Source organism: Phalangium opilio, unplaced genomic scaffold (genome assembly GCF_054372755.1).
Source record: "Phalangium opilio isolate 3A_F unplaced genomic scaffold, DU_Popi_V2 ptg000209l_1, whole genome shotgun sequence".
In the NCBI taxonomy this organism is placed as follows: domain Eukaryota; kingdom Metazoa; phylum Arthropoda; class Arachnida; order Opiliones; family Phalangiidae; genus Phalangium; species Phalangium opilio.
Window position 1 is genome coordinate 15,170,653 of NW_028324217.1, and position 15,474 is coordinate 15,186,126.

The window sequence follows — 15,474 nt, forward strand, 5'->3', positions numbered from 1 at the left end:
TGCTTCGCCTTACTCAAATAGGTAGTATATAAGGGTGTCGAACTACAGTTAAAAGCAAGAACAACCGCAATTGCGAAAACCTTTGGTGGACAACCCACCGTAGGGAGGCTAGACGTTTCTCGTAACCCTAGCTGATCGCCGCGAATGTCTTAAACCAAACGATGACGATGGAGTTAGAAGCCAATGAGACAGATTGGTGTCTATGTGGAATAGACGGAAGACCAGTAGATGGTGGTGTTTAGAAGCCAGTATGTACAGACTGGTGTCCATGTGGGATGGACGAAGACCAAAAGATGGTGGTGATTAGAAGCCAGTAAGTACAGACTGGTGTCCGTGTGAGATGGACAAAGACCAGAAGATGGTTGTGTGAGAACTCAAGTAGAGGAGCCATTTCCGTGACGGTGAAAGCAGTTCGGAAATGGCGAACACGTTTGCTCCGAATTGGAAACTGCGAACGCGGTCACGTGGGTGTAACAACAGACACACACACAGATAGACAGACACACACACGATCGTTACAGAACCTCTCCGTGACATACGTCACTCGGAGAGGTAAAAAATTCCAAGATCTTTCTAAAAGTAGACCCTTTCAGTTAGAGACCTACTAAGAAAAATATCGTGTTTCATATAAATATATAAATGCGAAGCGCTTTCGTGTTACGAATTCTCTAATGCCAATTGCCCACTTTACCAGTCCCCAATAGTTCCTCAAGTATCCATAGAATATCGTGATTTCCTAGTTTATTAAATGTCTTAACACACAGGTCATAGACACGCCGGACATTAGCGCATTAAATATAAACGAATATTAACAACGAAATTATGGAGAAAGGGTTTTCAGTTCAGTTTCCGGCGTTGGAACAGAATATTATGTAACGAATAAATTTTAAAATCATCGGCGATTCTGATTCATGAATTCAACACATCAATATTTGGAAAAGAAGAAAAAGACGTCCAACCAGCCAATCGCGAGGAATTTAAGAATAATCTTATCACGCGGAAGCAAGAAAAGCTAAAAAAACTGAAGGATGATGAAAGTTAATTCTACCTAACTACTATTACAATATTTGCTAGTTTGATTTCACTGTTCGATTAAATAAATTACTTTTTAAAGAATTCAATAAGATCCCAAGGATTGTGACGCGCAGACAAAACTTCATTATTATATCGATGGAAGAATAATCGATTAAAGCATTTTATACACCCTTGAAGCATCCTATTTTCCTCTGGTGTTTTACACTTCCAACTTCGGGAGAGGGAACGAATAAATGCTCGAAGCGCCCTCGCCCAACCTTTTCGGCTTTTCACTTTTCGTAGCATCATCCTCCGCAGTCGCGGCGTTTTGGGCGTATCATCCGTTCAAGAAAAGAATTTTTGGTTTCTGTGCCAAAATGCGCTGCAGTCGTAAAACCGGGGTGGGAAGAGGAAGAAGTGGGAGATTTCCTTCTCTACACCATCCAACTGCACTAGAGATTATAAGACTGTTCGATCTGAGAGGTCGTGCGCTTCCTGGGAGCGTTCTCTAAACAGCTGTAAGTTATACCTTTACGTTCGTGCTAGCTATAATGTAGTTGACCTCCGGATTAAACATAATACAAGATTCTTTCACCAGATAGTTGTAGTTTTTGCGTCAAACCTCCATAATTAACATCTCGTCAATAATTTATTTTTAGTATTTTCCTCTCAGCCGCGCGCTTTCAGTCTTTTGTATTTCCGTTACGCGACGTCTTAAGTTTGCAACGCGCTGGCGTCGCTGTACTGAAACCGCATATCTTTGTGTTTACAGCAAACGAGGCTCTAGTCTTCAGCCGAGCCAAACTACGAAACGAAATTACGACAAAACGAGTATATAAAATTTCGAACTGTAAGTATTGTTTAAAATGCTTGTTATACTTATTTTTTCTTCCGTTTTATGTTCCGGTATTGTGAAAATTTTAAGAGGTTAGTTTTATTTCCCCAAAAATCCTATAACACACTGAAAATATATATATACATAAAAATTGCGATATAGGGTCCTTGCATAGTGAATAGTTTCATAATAAAATTTTCTGTAACAAATGTCTATGTTGTAAGTACATACATTTATGTGGAAGGTGTCCCAGCAAAATTCATAGACAATAATACTTTCGTTTGGTTCGATAGTTTTCCTCAAAATTTGGTTTTAATGCCACGCTTCTGATTTACTTCATTTCCACACAAGCTTTTAATGCCAGAGATATTTTTGCTTCTTATCAACTAAGTTCACTTTTATAAACGTAATTATTTTAAAATACTAAACACTACATTTACCGTAACTTAAACGTAAATAATGTTTAGTGCTTGTTAATTTTTTAGGTAATTATTCTAAAATTAGGAATTCTTATTGTAACCTAGAAATACACATCCGGTCAAACCTCCCCACACGTCATCCGCTCTATTGAGAGCGTAGCAAAGGTTAACAAAAAGTTTTTACTGCCATTCACGATAAGTGACATAAGAAAGCTCTGATAATCCCCACGGATGTTTACATCAAAAACCTTTCCCAGCTCAGCGTTTGCTGTGAATTTTTCTTTGGCTGTGACAGAAATGCGTGATGCGGAATTTTCGAGTCGTGCCCACCGAAAACAAAATCCACTATCTAAAGCATCTTCATTTGTGTGATAGCCAGTGAAAAACGTAGGAATATGGGGAACATCATCCTTCTAACAAGTTGAGAAATCCAAAATACTACCTCTCCGACTCGAGAAGAGAATTACCTACAAACTTATTTATAGATTAGCAATGTTTGCTCTTTATTGAGAAGCAACTGCAAAAATTTAAATTAATGATTTAATCAAGCATTATTGAAAGTTCTATTCAGAACCAACCAGGATGGCGTGTTACTGTTAACACTATTCACCCGTTATATCTCAAATAACATAATTAGTTTGTCAGAATGACTGTTAATTTTTGTCCATATACTTAAGTTGAATTCTGATCTTCTGCTGTTCTAAATGAGAATGGAAGCTCCGAAGCTATAACCCATTTACGATCGCGATCTAGATGTCGTCGTGACACATGGCTCTAATACAGGGCCTGAAACTATATATTTCATGTTAATTTAACTTTCAACCCACTTCGAACCCTTTGTGTCTCGTCAAAGCGGACACGAAAAACAAAAATAAAATTTTAATTTATATCATCTCGGGTTATAAAGTATTTACTTTCCGGTCCACTACGAACATTTATCGAAGGAATGAAATTAAGGGTTCCATAATTTCTACCTTGAAACGTCAAAAAAAATTCTATTACCTCTTAATTAATTAGTATACACTCATTTCAAAAATTAATATCAAAAGATGTTCTTGGAATATCGAAATAAAATAGAGCTTTAAAGCTACAAAATTACGTAATGCATCAAAATTCCAAAAAAAAATATTTCCCATATTTTCGTTTTATATTGTGAAAAATAAATTTAAAGGTTTTGTAGGATTTTTTTTCATACCAAAAACAAGGCAAAAAAAGCAGGGAGTATGAAACAAAGAGTATAAAATGTATAAATATTACAAAAAATACATGTTACGGCTTATCTCAACAGTTCGCTAAATAATATAGTTGTGAGGGAGTCACACGACAAACTTATTTGTCATTTATCAAAAATCCATTTCTGGTTTAATACGCTTAAGTTATCATTACTCGTTGTATATTAAATTTGGAAAGAGTTTCCGTAATTTTAAATACAATAGGGTATGTCACTTGACCGAAAACACGACGGTAACTCAGTGTAAATTAATCGACCGAAAACGATAGCACGACGGAATTGCAGTTCCGGACGTTTCGGTCGGGTTTAAAATGTTTTCTCTTTTTTCCGTCGTAACCGGCGTAAATCGAATACGTCAGCCAATGAAAATGGGCGTTGTAGTGATGTCACTATCATATGTCCTAGGAAATTTTAACATTTTCCGTTATACGCGCATATTGTGAGTTAAAGGATTCGAAATGCCTCCAAAAAGAGGAATGCTATTAGTAGTAAAAATAGATAACTTTCAAAGGCGTACCTAAAATGTTTCCCATCTTTGCATTTAATTGACGAAATTTTCTTGGAATCACTGCTGTTGCAGCTTCTTAAAAATACCTCTAACCCCAGAGCGCCTAATAACACTCTCGTGAAAGCGTTAATACATAAATTACGCTAAATTTATATAACTATATAGTGTATTATAATTGGAAAACTCAGAATCACCGAGGTCTTAAATTTTTTGTTTACCTTTAGTACTTTCCAATAGCGTTTTTGAAAAATGTTTGCATTTTCTCGTGAAAGATCTCTGCTTTTAACAGCGTAATTACAGGGGAACGTGTTCGCAGTTTGCAAATGGGAGAAAAAGTGTTCGCCATTTTCGTACAGCTACTCAGTTCACAGATGTTACGAAAATTGTACTTCACCACGTTAGGTACTTAACTTGTGTCCAATCCACAGATTTACTGGCAGCTATTCCTTCATCTGCCTAGTCTGCCACATATACGCAAATCTATACTTATTGGCTTCTCATACCACCTTCTGGTCTTTGTCTAGACCACATAAACACCTATGTGATTTAACAATTTTGAACCCGGGACGTCAAAACCGCGATAGCCTCGACGCCAGTCCTGAGCCTCTACAATCCCAAAACACCATGCCTGTTGTCAGTGAATGCCAGTCAATATGGGGTTGGAGCAGTCCTACTGCAAGACGGCCACCCGATCGAATACGCCTCCATGACATTAAACACGACACAAATACGCTAAGCACAGATAGAAAAAAGAGCTACTTGCCAGATTATTCGCCTACGAGAGGTTCCATTTCATCATTGCTTCAGCACCAATCACAATCCAAACCGATCATCGACCATTACTCGCGGTAATAAAAGAACCATTCAGCCTCATGTCACCGAGACTTCAACGACTCGGGTTACGACTCACTCGCTGCCACCCAACCCTGGTCTACGTTCCAGGATCCGGATTAACGTGGCATCACGCTACGATACCAGCTTTCTGGAGGGACCGAACTCAACGGCATACAGCCTAACGATAATGTCACATGATAGAGACGAGAAGTTTCGATTTCGACAAAGTCCTTCAATCTGTCATCCGATAGAGCAATGAAGGCTGGCCAACTTCTAGAACCAGTATCATGAGCAAAGAAGGCTAACAATTCTGGCCCGCCAAGTAAGAATTACACTGCTTTACCGAGTAGATCGACTTGTTGTTCCAGAAAACTCCAACAGAATGCGATGGAGCAAATACACTCGGCCCATCAAGGTGTCAAAGCACGTATACATGGCCAAAGCACGTATACATGTTTACTGGCCAAACATGTCCAAAGACGTCAAAGACTATGTTCAACAATGTACGGTATGCCGGAACAGGACAATTTGGTCTCGCCGAATTGGTCTCGCCATTTTGGTCTCGCCGATTTGGTCGCGGGACTAATTGGTCTCACCGATATGGTCTCGGGACTATTTGGTATCGTGATTATTTGGTCTCGGGACTGTTTGGTCTCGGGACTATTTGGTCTCGGGACTATTTGGTCTCGGGACTATTTGGTATCGGGACTGTTTGGTCTCGGGACTATTTGGTATCGGGACTATTTGGTATCGGGACTGTTTGGTCTCGGGACTGTTTGGTCTCGGGACTATTTGGTATCGTGATTATTTGGTCCCGGGATGGTTTGGTCTCGTGATTATTTGGTATCGAGATTATTTGGTCCCGGGATGGTTTGGTCTCGTGATTATTTGGTCCCATAAATTCGTTGCCGCCTTTTCCAAAGCAATGGTCCCATAAATTCGTTGCCTCCTTTTCCAAAGCAATGGTCCCATTAATTCGTTGCCTCCTTTTCCAAAGCAATGGTCCCAATAATTCGTTGCCTCCTTTTCCAAAGCAATGGTCCCAATAATTCGTTGCCACCTTTTCCAAAATATTCTCCTATTAATTAGTTGCCACCTTTTCCTAAATATTCTCCTATGAATTAACTGCTACCTTTTCCTAAATATTTTCCTATTATTTAACTGCTACCTTTTCCAAAATATTCTCCTACTAATTAGTTGCCACCTTTTCCTAAATATTCTCCTATTAATTAGCTGCCACCTTTTCTAAAATATTCTGCTATTAATTAGCTGCCACCTTTTGCAAAATATTCTCCTACTAATTAGTTGCCACCTTTTCCTAAATATTCTCCTATTAATTAGCTGCCACCTTTTCCAAAATATTCTCCTATTTATTAGCTGCCACCTTTTCCAAAAACATTCTCCTACTAATTAGCTGCCACCTTTCCCAAAATATTCTCCTAATAGTTAGCTGCCGCTTTTTCAAAAATATTCTCCAATTAATTAGCTGCCACCTTTTCAAAAATATTCTCCTATTTATTAGCTGCCACCTTTTCCAAAACATTCTCCTACTAATTAGCTGCCACCTTTTCCAAAATATTCTCCTAATAGTTAGCTGCCGCTTTTTCAAAAATATTCTCCAATTAAAGGAATAGCGACGTGATTTAAAAATTATCTCAAATCTAAAGAAAACCTTACTTTTTTGAGAGTTTAAACTATTCTGATTCCAAAAATATGCTTGATTAAATATGAAGGAAAACACAGAAAAAACACTTTGAAAACTTGAAATTTGGGGGGCAAAAAGCAAATTTGCCGAGAAGATTTTTGGCGGGTTTTCTCGTTGCTACGTCACTCACGGCATCTCGCGGAAACGCCAAGCGCGCGCGCCCGAGACTCCCGAGTATACTAATGCCGCGCGAATCTGAATAAATTAGGCTTAACGCGGCGCGCGCGGAGACACTAACAGGCGTCACGCGACATCTAGAGAGAAAATTTCTCCTTACTACGTCATCAAACGAAACAAAATTTTAACTAGGCCTTTTCCAAATACTCTACTTTGATTGCAATTTTATAAATTGCTACGAAACCAAATAAAAAAGTAAACATATCATAATTAACTAGATTTTTCAAGGATTTTTTTCGTATTTTAAGTTTGTGGGTGACGAAAATTATGTCACTAACACTTTAATTAGCTGCCACCTTTTCCAAAATATTCTCCTATAAATTTCTGACACCTTTTCCAAAATATTTCTATTATTGATAATAAATTGTTCGTGGTAAGAGGCGGGCTTTTAATACTCATAAATAATCTTCTTACCTCCAAACAAGGTTGGGTTGGGTTAGGTCCCGAGACCCATTTGTCCCGAGACCCAATTATCTCGAGACCCATTTGTCCCGAGACCCAATTTTCCGAGACCCAATCGTCCCGAGACTCAATTTTCCCGAGACCCAACTGTCTCGAGACCCAATTGTCCCAAGACCAAAACGGCGAGACCAAATAGGCGAGACCAAATCGGCAAGACCATAACGGCGAGACCAAATTGTCGCGGACAGACGGTATGCAGACATCATGACCGAGCGAATACAGCTACACCGCTGCAGCCACTGCCGATTCCACCTAGATCGTGGCACACAGTCGGGACAGACCTGTTCCACCACCAGTACAGAAACTACATACTACTAGTCGATTACTACTCTAAATATGTGGAGGTACAGGAGCTACAAACGACTACCACCAGCCCCGTGAAATCTTTCATGGCATTCCAATTCGCAAGATATGGTGCTCTAAAAATACTGGTCAGCGATAATGGTCCACCCTTCAACTCGGGAGCTTTCAACCAATTCATGGACGCCTGGGATATGGAACACATCACGTCTAGCCCATATCATCCACAGACAAATGGACTGTCTGAACGGACCATCCAGACAATCAAGAATCTCCTTGAGAAGGCCAGACAAACGGACATAGACCTTAATCATGTTCTCTTAGAATACAGAACGACAACAAAAATGGAATTACCATCACCTGCGGAGATTCTCATGGGTCGCAGATTACGAACAACGTTAACTACAAACAAGGCGTCCTTTAAACCATGCTACCCAAGCGGGAAAATCACGGACGCACTGGAGAGCAGACAGCGAGAGATGATACGCCAAGCCGACTCATGCCCAAACAAGCCATTCCCACACTTCAACCCGGGAGACAACGTACGAAAACTCCAAGGAACTCCCGAAAACTCCAGGTTGCTCATGAAAACTCCAGGTTGCTCCCGAAAACTCCAGGTTGCTCCCGAAAACTCCAGGGAACTTCCGAAAACTCCAGGGAACTCCCGAAAACTCCAGGTTGCTCCCGAAAACTGCAGGAAACTCCCGAAAACTCATTGGGGAGATCAACTTTTTCGGGGTTGCAACGCTTTTAAACTTTCATTTGAATCAATAGAGCAGAGGATATGACTATCCTACCACCTTCCATAAAAGCTAATGTTAATTTTGGCCTCTGTTATGTTCGAGATAGGGTAGATCAAACTAAGTAGTGCTTAAAAAATACTGAATTTGCAGACTGACAATCGCAATTTGTAGAGTCTAAAGAGTAGAGATGGGCCGATACCGATCCCATATCGGTATCGGTACCGATATTTGACTTTAACCGATATATCGGTATCGGTACCGATATTTGACTTTAACCGATATATCGGTATCGGTACCGATATTTGACTTTAACCGATATATCGGTATCGGTACCGATATTTGACTTTAACCGATATATCGGTATCGGTAAAAAATGAACCGATATATCTTCCTGATATTTTTTAAGGAAAAATATCGGTTCATTTTCAACCAATACCGATATATCGTTTAAAGTCAAATATCGGTACCGATACCGATATGGGATCGGTATCGGCCCATCTCTACAACATATATTATAGCATCTATTTTCTTATTGATATTCGTTAATATATCGGTATCGGTTTAATATCGGTTTATTCGAAGGATCGGGTAAAATATCGGTATCGGTACGTATCGGTTTCCCAAGTATCAAATTATATCGGTATCGGTTAAAACTGGTATCGGCCCATCTCTTAATCTGTCACATACTAACTAGAGAACTCGTTTTACATTGATTGATAACTTGGTATTTTGGTAGTTCGGTTCGGTTTATTTCGTTCTAGATGTAACAGCCTCCTTTCAGTTTCTAGCCCAAAATCCTTGATTTGCGCGATTAATTTATACCAGAAGTTAATGACTTCTTATCCTGGGAAGTATTAGACACTAAAAATATCAGTTCTCGAGTCGCGAGTGCCAGCGCCTTTAAAAACATGAACTACCTAGAGTACGCTGACGTCGCAAGCTTTTTCCGATCACGACGATGAAGTTTCGGCTTCATACACAAGCGAAAGCACCTTTTCTCGCTCGCTTATAAACGCGCCTTTAGGCTTTATATAGTATCCATCCCTGCTTGTCAAAATTGCCTATGGCAATCGTAAAAGAGGGTCGAAAGTTTCCTCCCCACAAGGAAAACGATCTAATCTACTGAAAAAAATCCCACGCCGAGAGGCTGTGGCACTCAAACTGTGGGGCGTGTTCAAAATCTCTTCAGCGCCAATCGTTGAAAAGCCGTCTGGCTAGAACTCTATGAAAATCCATTACAATTCGTGGGCCTAGGACCCCACACTAGTTTGACCGGATTTTCTAGCAAACTCTGTTAACAGCTGTTCTTGTCACCGTTTCTGATTCGTTACCTCAAACCACAGGACACACCTTAAAGTTTCGTTACTTGCCCGCTGCTGGCGCGCAAATCAGCCTGCCAGCTCAAAATGAGGGAAACGCCGTAGGTGACGCGGTGATCGGACCTAATAAGAAGTTGGCTAACAGAGATGGTTCCGGATATGGTTAGAGTCCTATACTTCCCAGGATAAGAAGTCATAAACTTTTGTTTATACTAGAATTCTTTGAAGGGGCTGCTATGGCCACAGCCCACTCGATCACGCTCTAGCTTTACGCGCTCTAGAAACCTCTCCATTTGGCCTCAAAACGCGTATCACCAAGAGTTCATAATAACCCCCCTTCCGGGGGAAGTACGAAACTGGCCATAGAGGTAATGGTAAAAATCTCGAACAAGATTTTGTCGTTGCGCATAGAAAGGATTAGCCTGTTGATGAACGTACAACTTTACAGTATTTGATTTGCTTCATTTCAAACGCCAATATTAGTCAAGTCTCTCAAAAATGTTTAATTGTTCTTTATCAAAACGATGTAACCCTCAATTAGGCGAACAACTAACGAAGAAAATATTTAATATAAATTAAATTTATTTTAATATTTAAGATAATCTTGTTTCTCAACTCCAAATTAATACGGAAAGAGTTAAAAAGCAGTCAATGTTTTTGTCTGTGTGTGTCCGTCCATTGTTACACTAGTGCGTCGCGTTAGCAGTTAGCCTTGTGTTGATGTGTTAAGAAATCATACAGAACCTTAATATTCCCTTTTTCTATAATATAAAGTGAATATATGGAAGTATTTTTCGTAATTATGATGCATTTAGTACTTTTGTAGCTTTAAAGCTCTGTTTCATTTTGATATTCCAAAGATTTTTTTGAATATTGTTATTTGAAATATCTGTTTATATATTGCTTAAGCTTTACTACATCTGTATATAGAATAATCCTTGGTTTAGTGATTTCATGAAGAAAACTAAGACCTAGTTGAGACTCCATTCAAAGAGTAAATAATTGAGGCCTGAGGTGAAGTAAACTTTGGGCTTTGATTTTCGTGTCTGAAATGAAGAGACATCAACGGTTCAGAGTGAGACGAAAGTTAAATACACTCTTAAATAAAAAGGTTAAGATTTTATAATAGAAGAAAAGATCATGGTGGCAATTAGAATAGTAAAAGGGCTAATGGTAAACGGGTAGTAGCTACAGTCTTTTTATCCTCTTTATGGTGCGCATTGACTATTAGTGCGTCTAGCTACAATTTAGCTTTGGTGTTATTTAACGTTAACATTCATGTTGGCAAACTAAGAATATTGTTGAGGTCAGACGAGACGATAGTGTTTACACTGCAAACCAGTTGTGAATGTAGCTATCAGAATAAACGGTAAACAGCTGAAGCGTAGACTTCATTTCCTGTTCTTTTCCCCATTCACTGATATCCATGTGTCCAAGATTTATCCTTATTGGATGTAAAATGTCGTTTGCTTTACTGTATATTCGCTATGCTTAGAGGGATTAAACATTATCCGGAAGTGGTCAGGATTATATCCATATATAACGGAAGTGGGCAAAAATTAACTCGTATCTTCCCAATGTTGGACTAATATCAAGGATATTTCACTAATATCAGACCCATATTGGACTTATATCAAGCCAATATTGGATTTATCTCAAGCCAATATTGGATTTATCTCAAGCCAATATTGGATTAATAAAAACTGTCTTTGTTTACAAAGTCGCGAAAAAGTAAATTTCTTATCTTAGTTTTTTTTACCAAAATTCCTTTAGTAAAATATTTTATTTTTAAACATGTGCATCATTTTAAAAGTAGAAAACGTATGCATTTTATTTTCTTTTTAAAATTTAGAGTTAGTTTGATTATTCGGGCCTATAAGGAGAATAAAATGGGCAGAAAATGGTTGATAGCAGACAGAATAAAACAAGCATGGAAACTTAACATAACGTGTTCGTTTATTTTGAATTTTTCGAGGTTTCAAAAATTGACGTGTTGTATATCTCTCAAAAGATCACAATCAAGCTACAGATCCTTTTGACTCTAATAACTACACCACAGTCAAAGGGCGAATGTAATTTGCGGTTCGCAATATTTTCAATTTTAAAATATAAAAATAAATATTTATAGCTCAATTTTTCAGATATCCGAGTATTTGAACTTCCTCGAAGCAAATGTTTCTCGAAAATAAACAGTAGTATCAAGGTAGTTTCTCTGAAATTTTTGTTAAAAAAACTAAGATAAGAAATTTTTTAAAATAATTGATGTTTTATAATCGCGTCTTCAAAAATGAAAATTTGAATATCTGTTACTTCAAACAATTAATTTTCTACACTTATCTCTTACTTTTTCGCCTCTTTGTGTACAAAGACAGTTTTTATTAATATCTGTAACTTCAGTCTTAATATGAATTAAAACTGTTTAGAAACTAGTATTTTAAAACGTATGCTGAAAAGCAGGCGCTCCATTTTTTTTAAGGCTTGTGGTGTTGCGCGTTTATTAGTTACCGCGTTTGAACTTGATTGCTTCAACGACCAGTCCAACTCAAATTGCCTTCCCGTCGTTTTCACGTGCAAAGCACAGTGGATGCAATAATACAAATAGATTCCGAAGACTTAGGCTAAAAAATTATTACGTAGACCTGTGTACAAAAACAATCTATACACCTGTGCACAAACATATTCCATAGACATGCGCTGGGTGACCACATTTCCTAAATTTTATAATTTTTCCAATTTTCGGATGTCTTCCTATTAGTTCCTATAATTTCGATAATTTTGCTATATTTTCCTATTTTTTGAAATTGTAGATATTTTGTGCGCTCTCACTTTTGGTTTTGTTATATATCACCAAAGCTATGGAAGCCTCTAAAAATATTTGTCACGGAAGTCTGTGATGTTTTAAATTTATAGCATATGTTTTTAAGATTACGTTCCATAGAGACTTAATGAGAGCTAGTTCGAGAACGATGCGAGAATTGGCTACACGCGATTTTCTACTCCATCTTCCTATTTAGTCTGTACTAAGCCTTTGACAGGGCCTCATCAGGCGTCGCTTTACGAGAATCTATGACGTTTCATTTACGTCACTTCGAGGCAAGCTCTCTCAGTAGGACTGTTCACGAGCTCGAGCCAGCTCGGGCTCGTGACGAGCGAGCCGAGTTCGAGCCGAGCCGCAAAAAGATTAATTATCGAGCAAGCTGTTAAATTTAAAATTAGTAAAGTACGATTACGATTAAAAGATAAAACCAATAACGAATATTAAAATGAAAATATAAAATATAATATAAAGCCACGAAAGTCCACTGAAAATAGCTTGGAAAGATAGAAATCTAAAGGTAAAAACGCATGAACTGGTAAACATAAAAATAAATCAAAATAGACAGTTGTAAAACCCCAAAAATATGAAAAGCTGGGTTTTTCTGTAGTATTGGAAGAGTAAGGAGACAATTTTAAGAGATTCTCTCTCACCTTTAAAATCAAGTTCACTCCTAAAATCGGACGGTATCGGAGAGGAGTCAAAAAGTAGGCTCCCTAACGGAGCGCAAGAAAAAAAATATAAGTAGACTCTCTAAAAGAGTAATAGTTCGGCTCACTAATGGAGCATTATTTCAAATTAGTTCGGCTCAATAATGGAGCATTATATTAAAAATAGTTGGGCTCACTAATGGAGCATTATAACAAAACAATAACAATTTGTAGATAGATTTCGTAAAATTTCATTAAAGTTTGTTCATTCGTTACATCCGGAATTGTCTCAGAAACTAAAGGATAATCCTAAAATTATCATTGGTGCCGAAACCCGGGACTAATTGCGGAGTGACGGGTGAGAAAAGAACATTGGACAAAAACTCTAAGACGAAAAACCACAATGAATGATCCAGAACAAGAGAGTATGGAGTTAGTTAGGCTAAGAGCGACCAGAAAAGTATTACGGGCCGCGACTACACGAATAGTCACATCGCTCGATGATCTTCTTACGATGGATCCATTGCCATGTGGAGACATAGAAGACGAACTGGCAAAATTACAACAAAAGGAAAGCGATCTTATAGACTTGGATAGTAAAATGATTGAGCAAATAAACGATGAAAATACGCTGGAAAAAGAAATAGCTGGTGCTCAGGATTATAGAGACAAAATAACAGTAATTAGATCGCGGGCAAATCGGCAGTTAAAACAAACAAGTAGATCGGGCTCGTCTCGTTCGTCGGTTACGGGTGAAGATTCAACACCGCCATATCAACAACCAAACCAAACAACAACAATAGTGATGCCACCGCCTTCTCACACGCGACTACCCACCCTGACCATGCCAAAGTTCAATGGAGACTTGACAAAGTGGCCTTCAATTTGGAGCCAGTTTGAAACTGCAGTAGGACTCAACGAGTCAATTAAAAAGGTAGAAAAATTTAGTTATTTGGCTTCTTGTTTAGAGGGAGAGGCAGCTGACACTATAAAAAATATGACCGCTACAGAGCAAGCTTATGATGACGCTGTTAAAACGCTAAAAAAGAAATATGGTAGAAAAGATTTAATTGTTCACGCGTTAATGAAAAGTCTGTCAGAATCACCGCCAATCAAAAAATCCTCTGACACAAAAGAATTAAGGAGGTTTGTAGATTCGGTAGAAGGAAATATTAGAACGCTAAAATATTTAGGAATTGATACAACAATAAATGGTATCATTCTTTGTCCCAAATTGTTAAGTTGTTTACCAGCTGATATTCGCCTTGAATTCAGTAAAGCAAAGAAAGTAGAGGATAATTGGAATGTAGACAGTTTATTAGAATTTTTGCAAATTGAAGTAGGGAATAGAGAAGTTGCGGAGCTTTTAGGAGCAGCTCAAAAACTAGACTTAAATAAGTAAGTTACCCCCTCGATAGATAATGAAAGAAAATGTGCATGTTATGTAATCAAAATAAAGAAAAAATAATAAAGCGTAAAAAGGTCATTAAGCCCTTAAAAAGCCTCCCTAAGAAGCCACTACAATATTTAGTGATTCGCGAGAACAATTTTGTATCACCTCGAAAAAACAATTTGTAAAAGAAATACTTAAAAAAAAATGTATACATATTTTGTTTTTAGATATGTTTGTTTACAATTTTAAAATGTTTTATTACTATCGTTTGTATAAATACTGTGTATTTGCGGGGGGAGTGTTAAATTTAAAATTAGTAAAGTACGATTACGATTAAAAGATAAAACCAATAACGAATATTAAAATGAAAATATAAAATATAATATAAAGCCACGAAAGTCCACTGAAAATAGCTTGGAAAGATAGAAATCTAAAGGTAAAACCGCATGAACTGGTAAACATAAAAATAAATCAAAATAGACAGTTGTAAAACCCCAAAAATATGAAAAGCTGGGTTTTTCTGTAGTATTGGAAGAGTAAGGAGACAATTTTAAGAGATTCTCTCTCACCTTTAAAATCAAGTTCACTCCTAAAATCGGACGGTATCGGAGAGGAGTCAAAAAGTAGGCTCCCTAACGGAGCGCAAGAAAAAAAATATAAGTAGACTCTCTAAAAGAGTAATAGTTCGGCTCACTAATGGAGCATTATTTCAAATTAGTTCGGCTCAATAATGGAGCATTATATTAAAAATAGTTCGGCTCACTAATGGAGCATTATAACAAAACAATAACAATTTGTAGATAGATTTCGTAAAATTTCATTAAAGTTTGTTCATTCGTTACATCCGGAATTGTCTCATAAACTAAAGGATAATCCTAAAATTATCACAAGCTTTTTTATGGTCGAGCCGAGCCGACTCGCGAGCCGGCTCGCGAGCTTAGTCATTGATATAGTGCTTTCCTTTTAGTCTTTATTCTCTCCACCAATAGCGTTCCGTTGTATTTTTACATAAAATAAAGCGTGGGAAAAATCTCTCGTCTCTAACCTTGAGCATATTTTGAAGAGCGGG

The 15,474-nt window shown here is 37.8% G+C and overlaps 1 protein-coding gene across 3 annotated transcripts in view; it reads left to right on the forward strand.

Annotated features, from left to right (window-relative positions):
* Nucleotides 1-1,021: 1,021 nt before the first annotated feature.
* LOC149620802 (MIF4G domain-containing protein A) overlaps nucleotides 1,022-15,474 on the forward strand; it is a 42,427-nt gene continuing 27,974 nt past the window's right edge. The window contains exons 1-2 of one of the 3 annotated variants that reach the window (XM_089854844.1): nucleotides 1,022-1,532; nucleotides 1,674-1,864. Coding sequence is in view for 1 of the 3 variants with exons in the window: in XM_089854842.1 (XP_089710968.1) it covers nucleotides 13,416-13,946 (531 nt within the window). In the remaining 2 variants the exon portion in view is untranslated. Of the gene's footprint in view, nucleotides 1,533-1,673; nucleotides 1,865-12,876; nucleotides 13,947-15,474 lie in introns of those variants that run through there. The other 2 variants (XM_089854843.1, XM_089854842.1) reach the window with 2 other exon arrangements.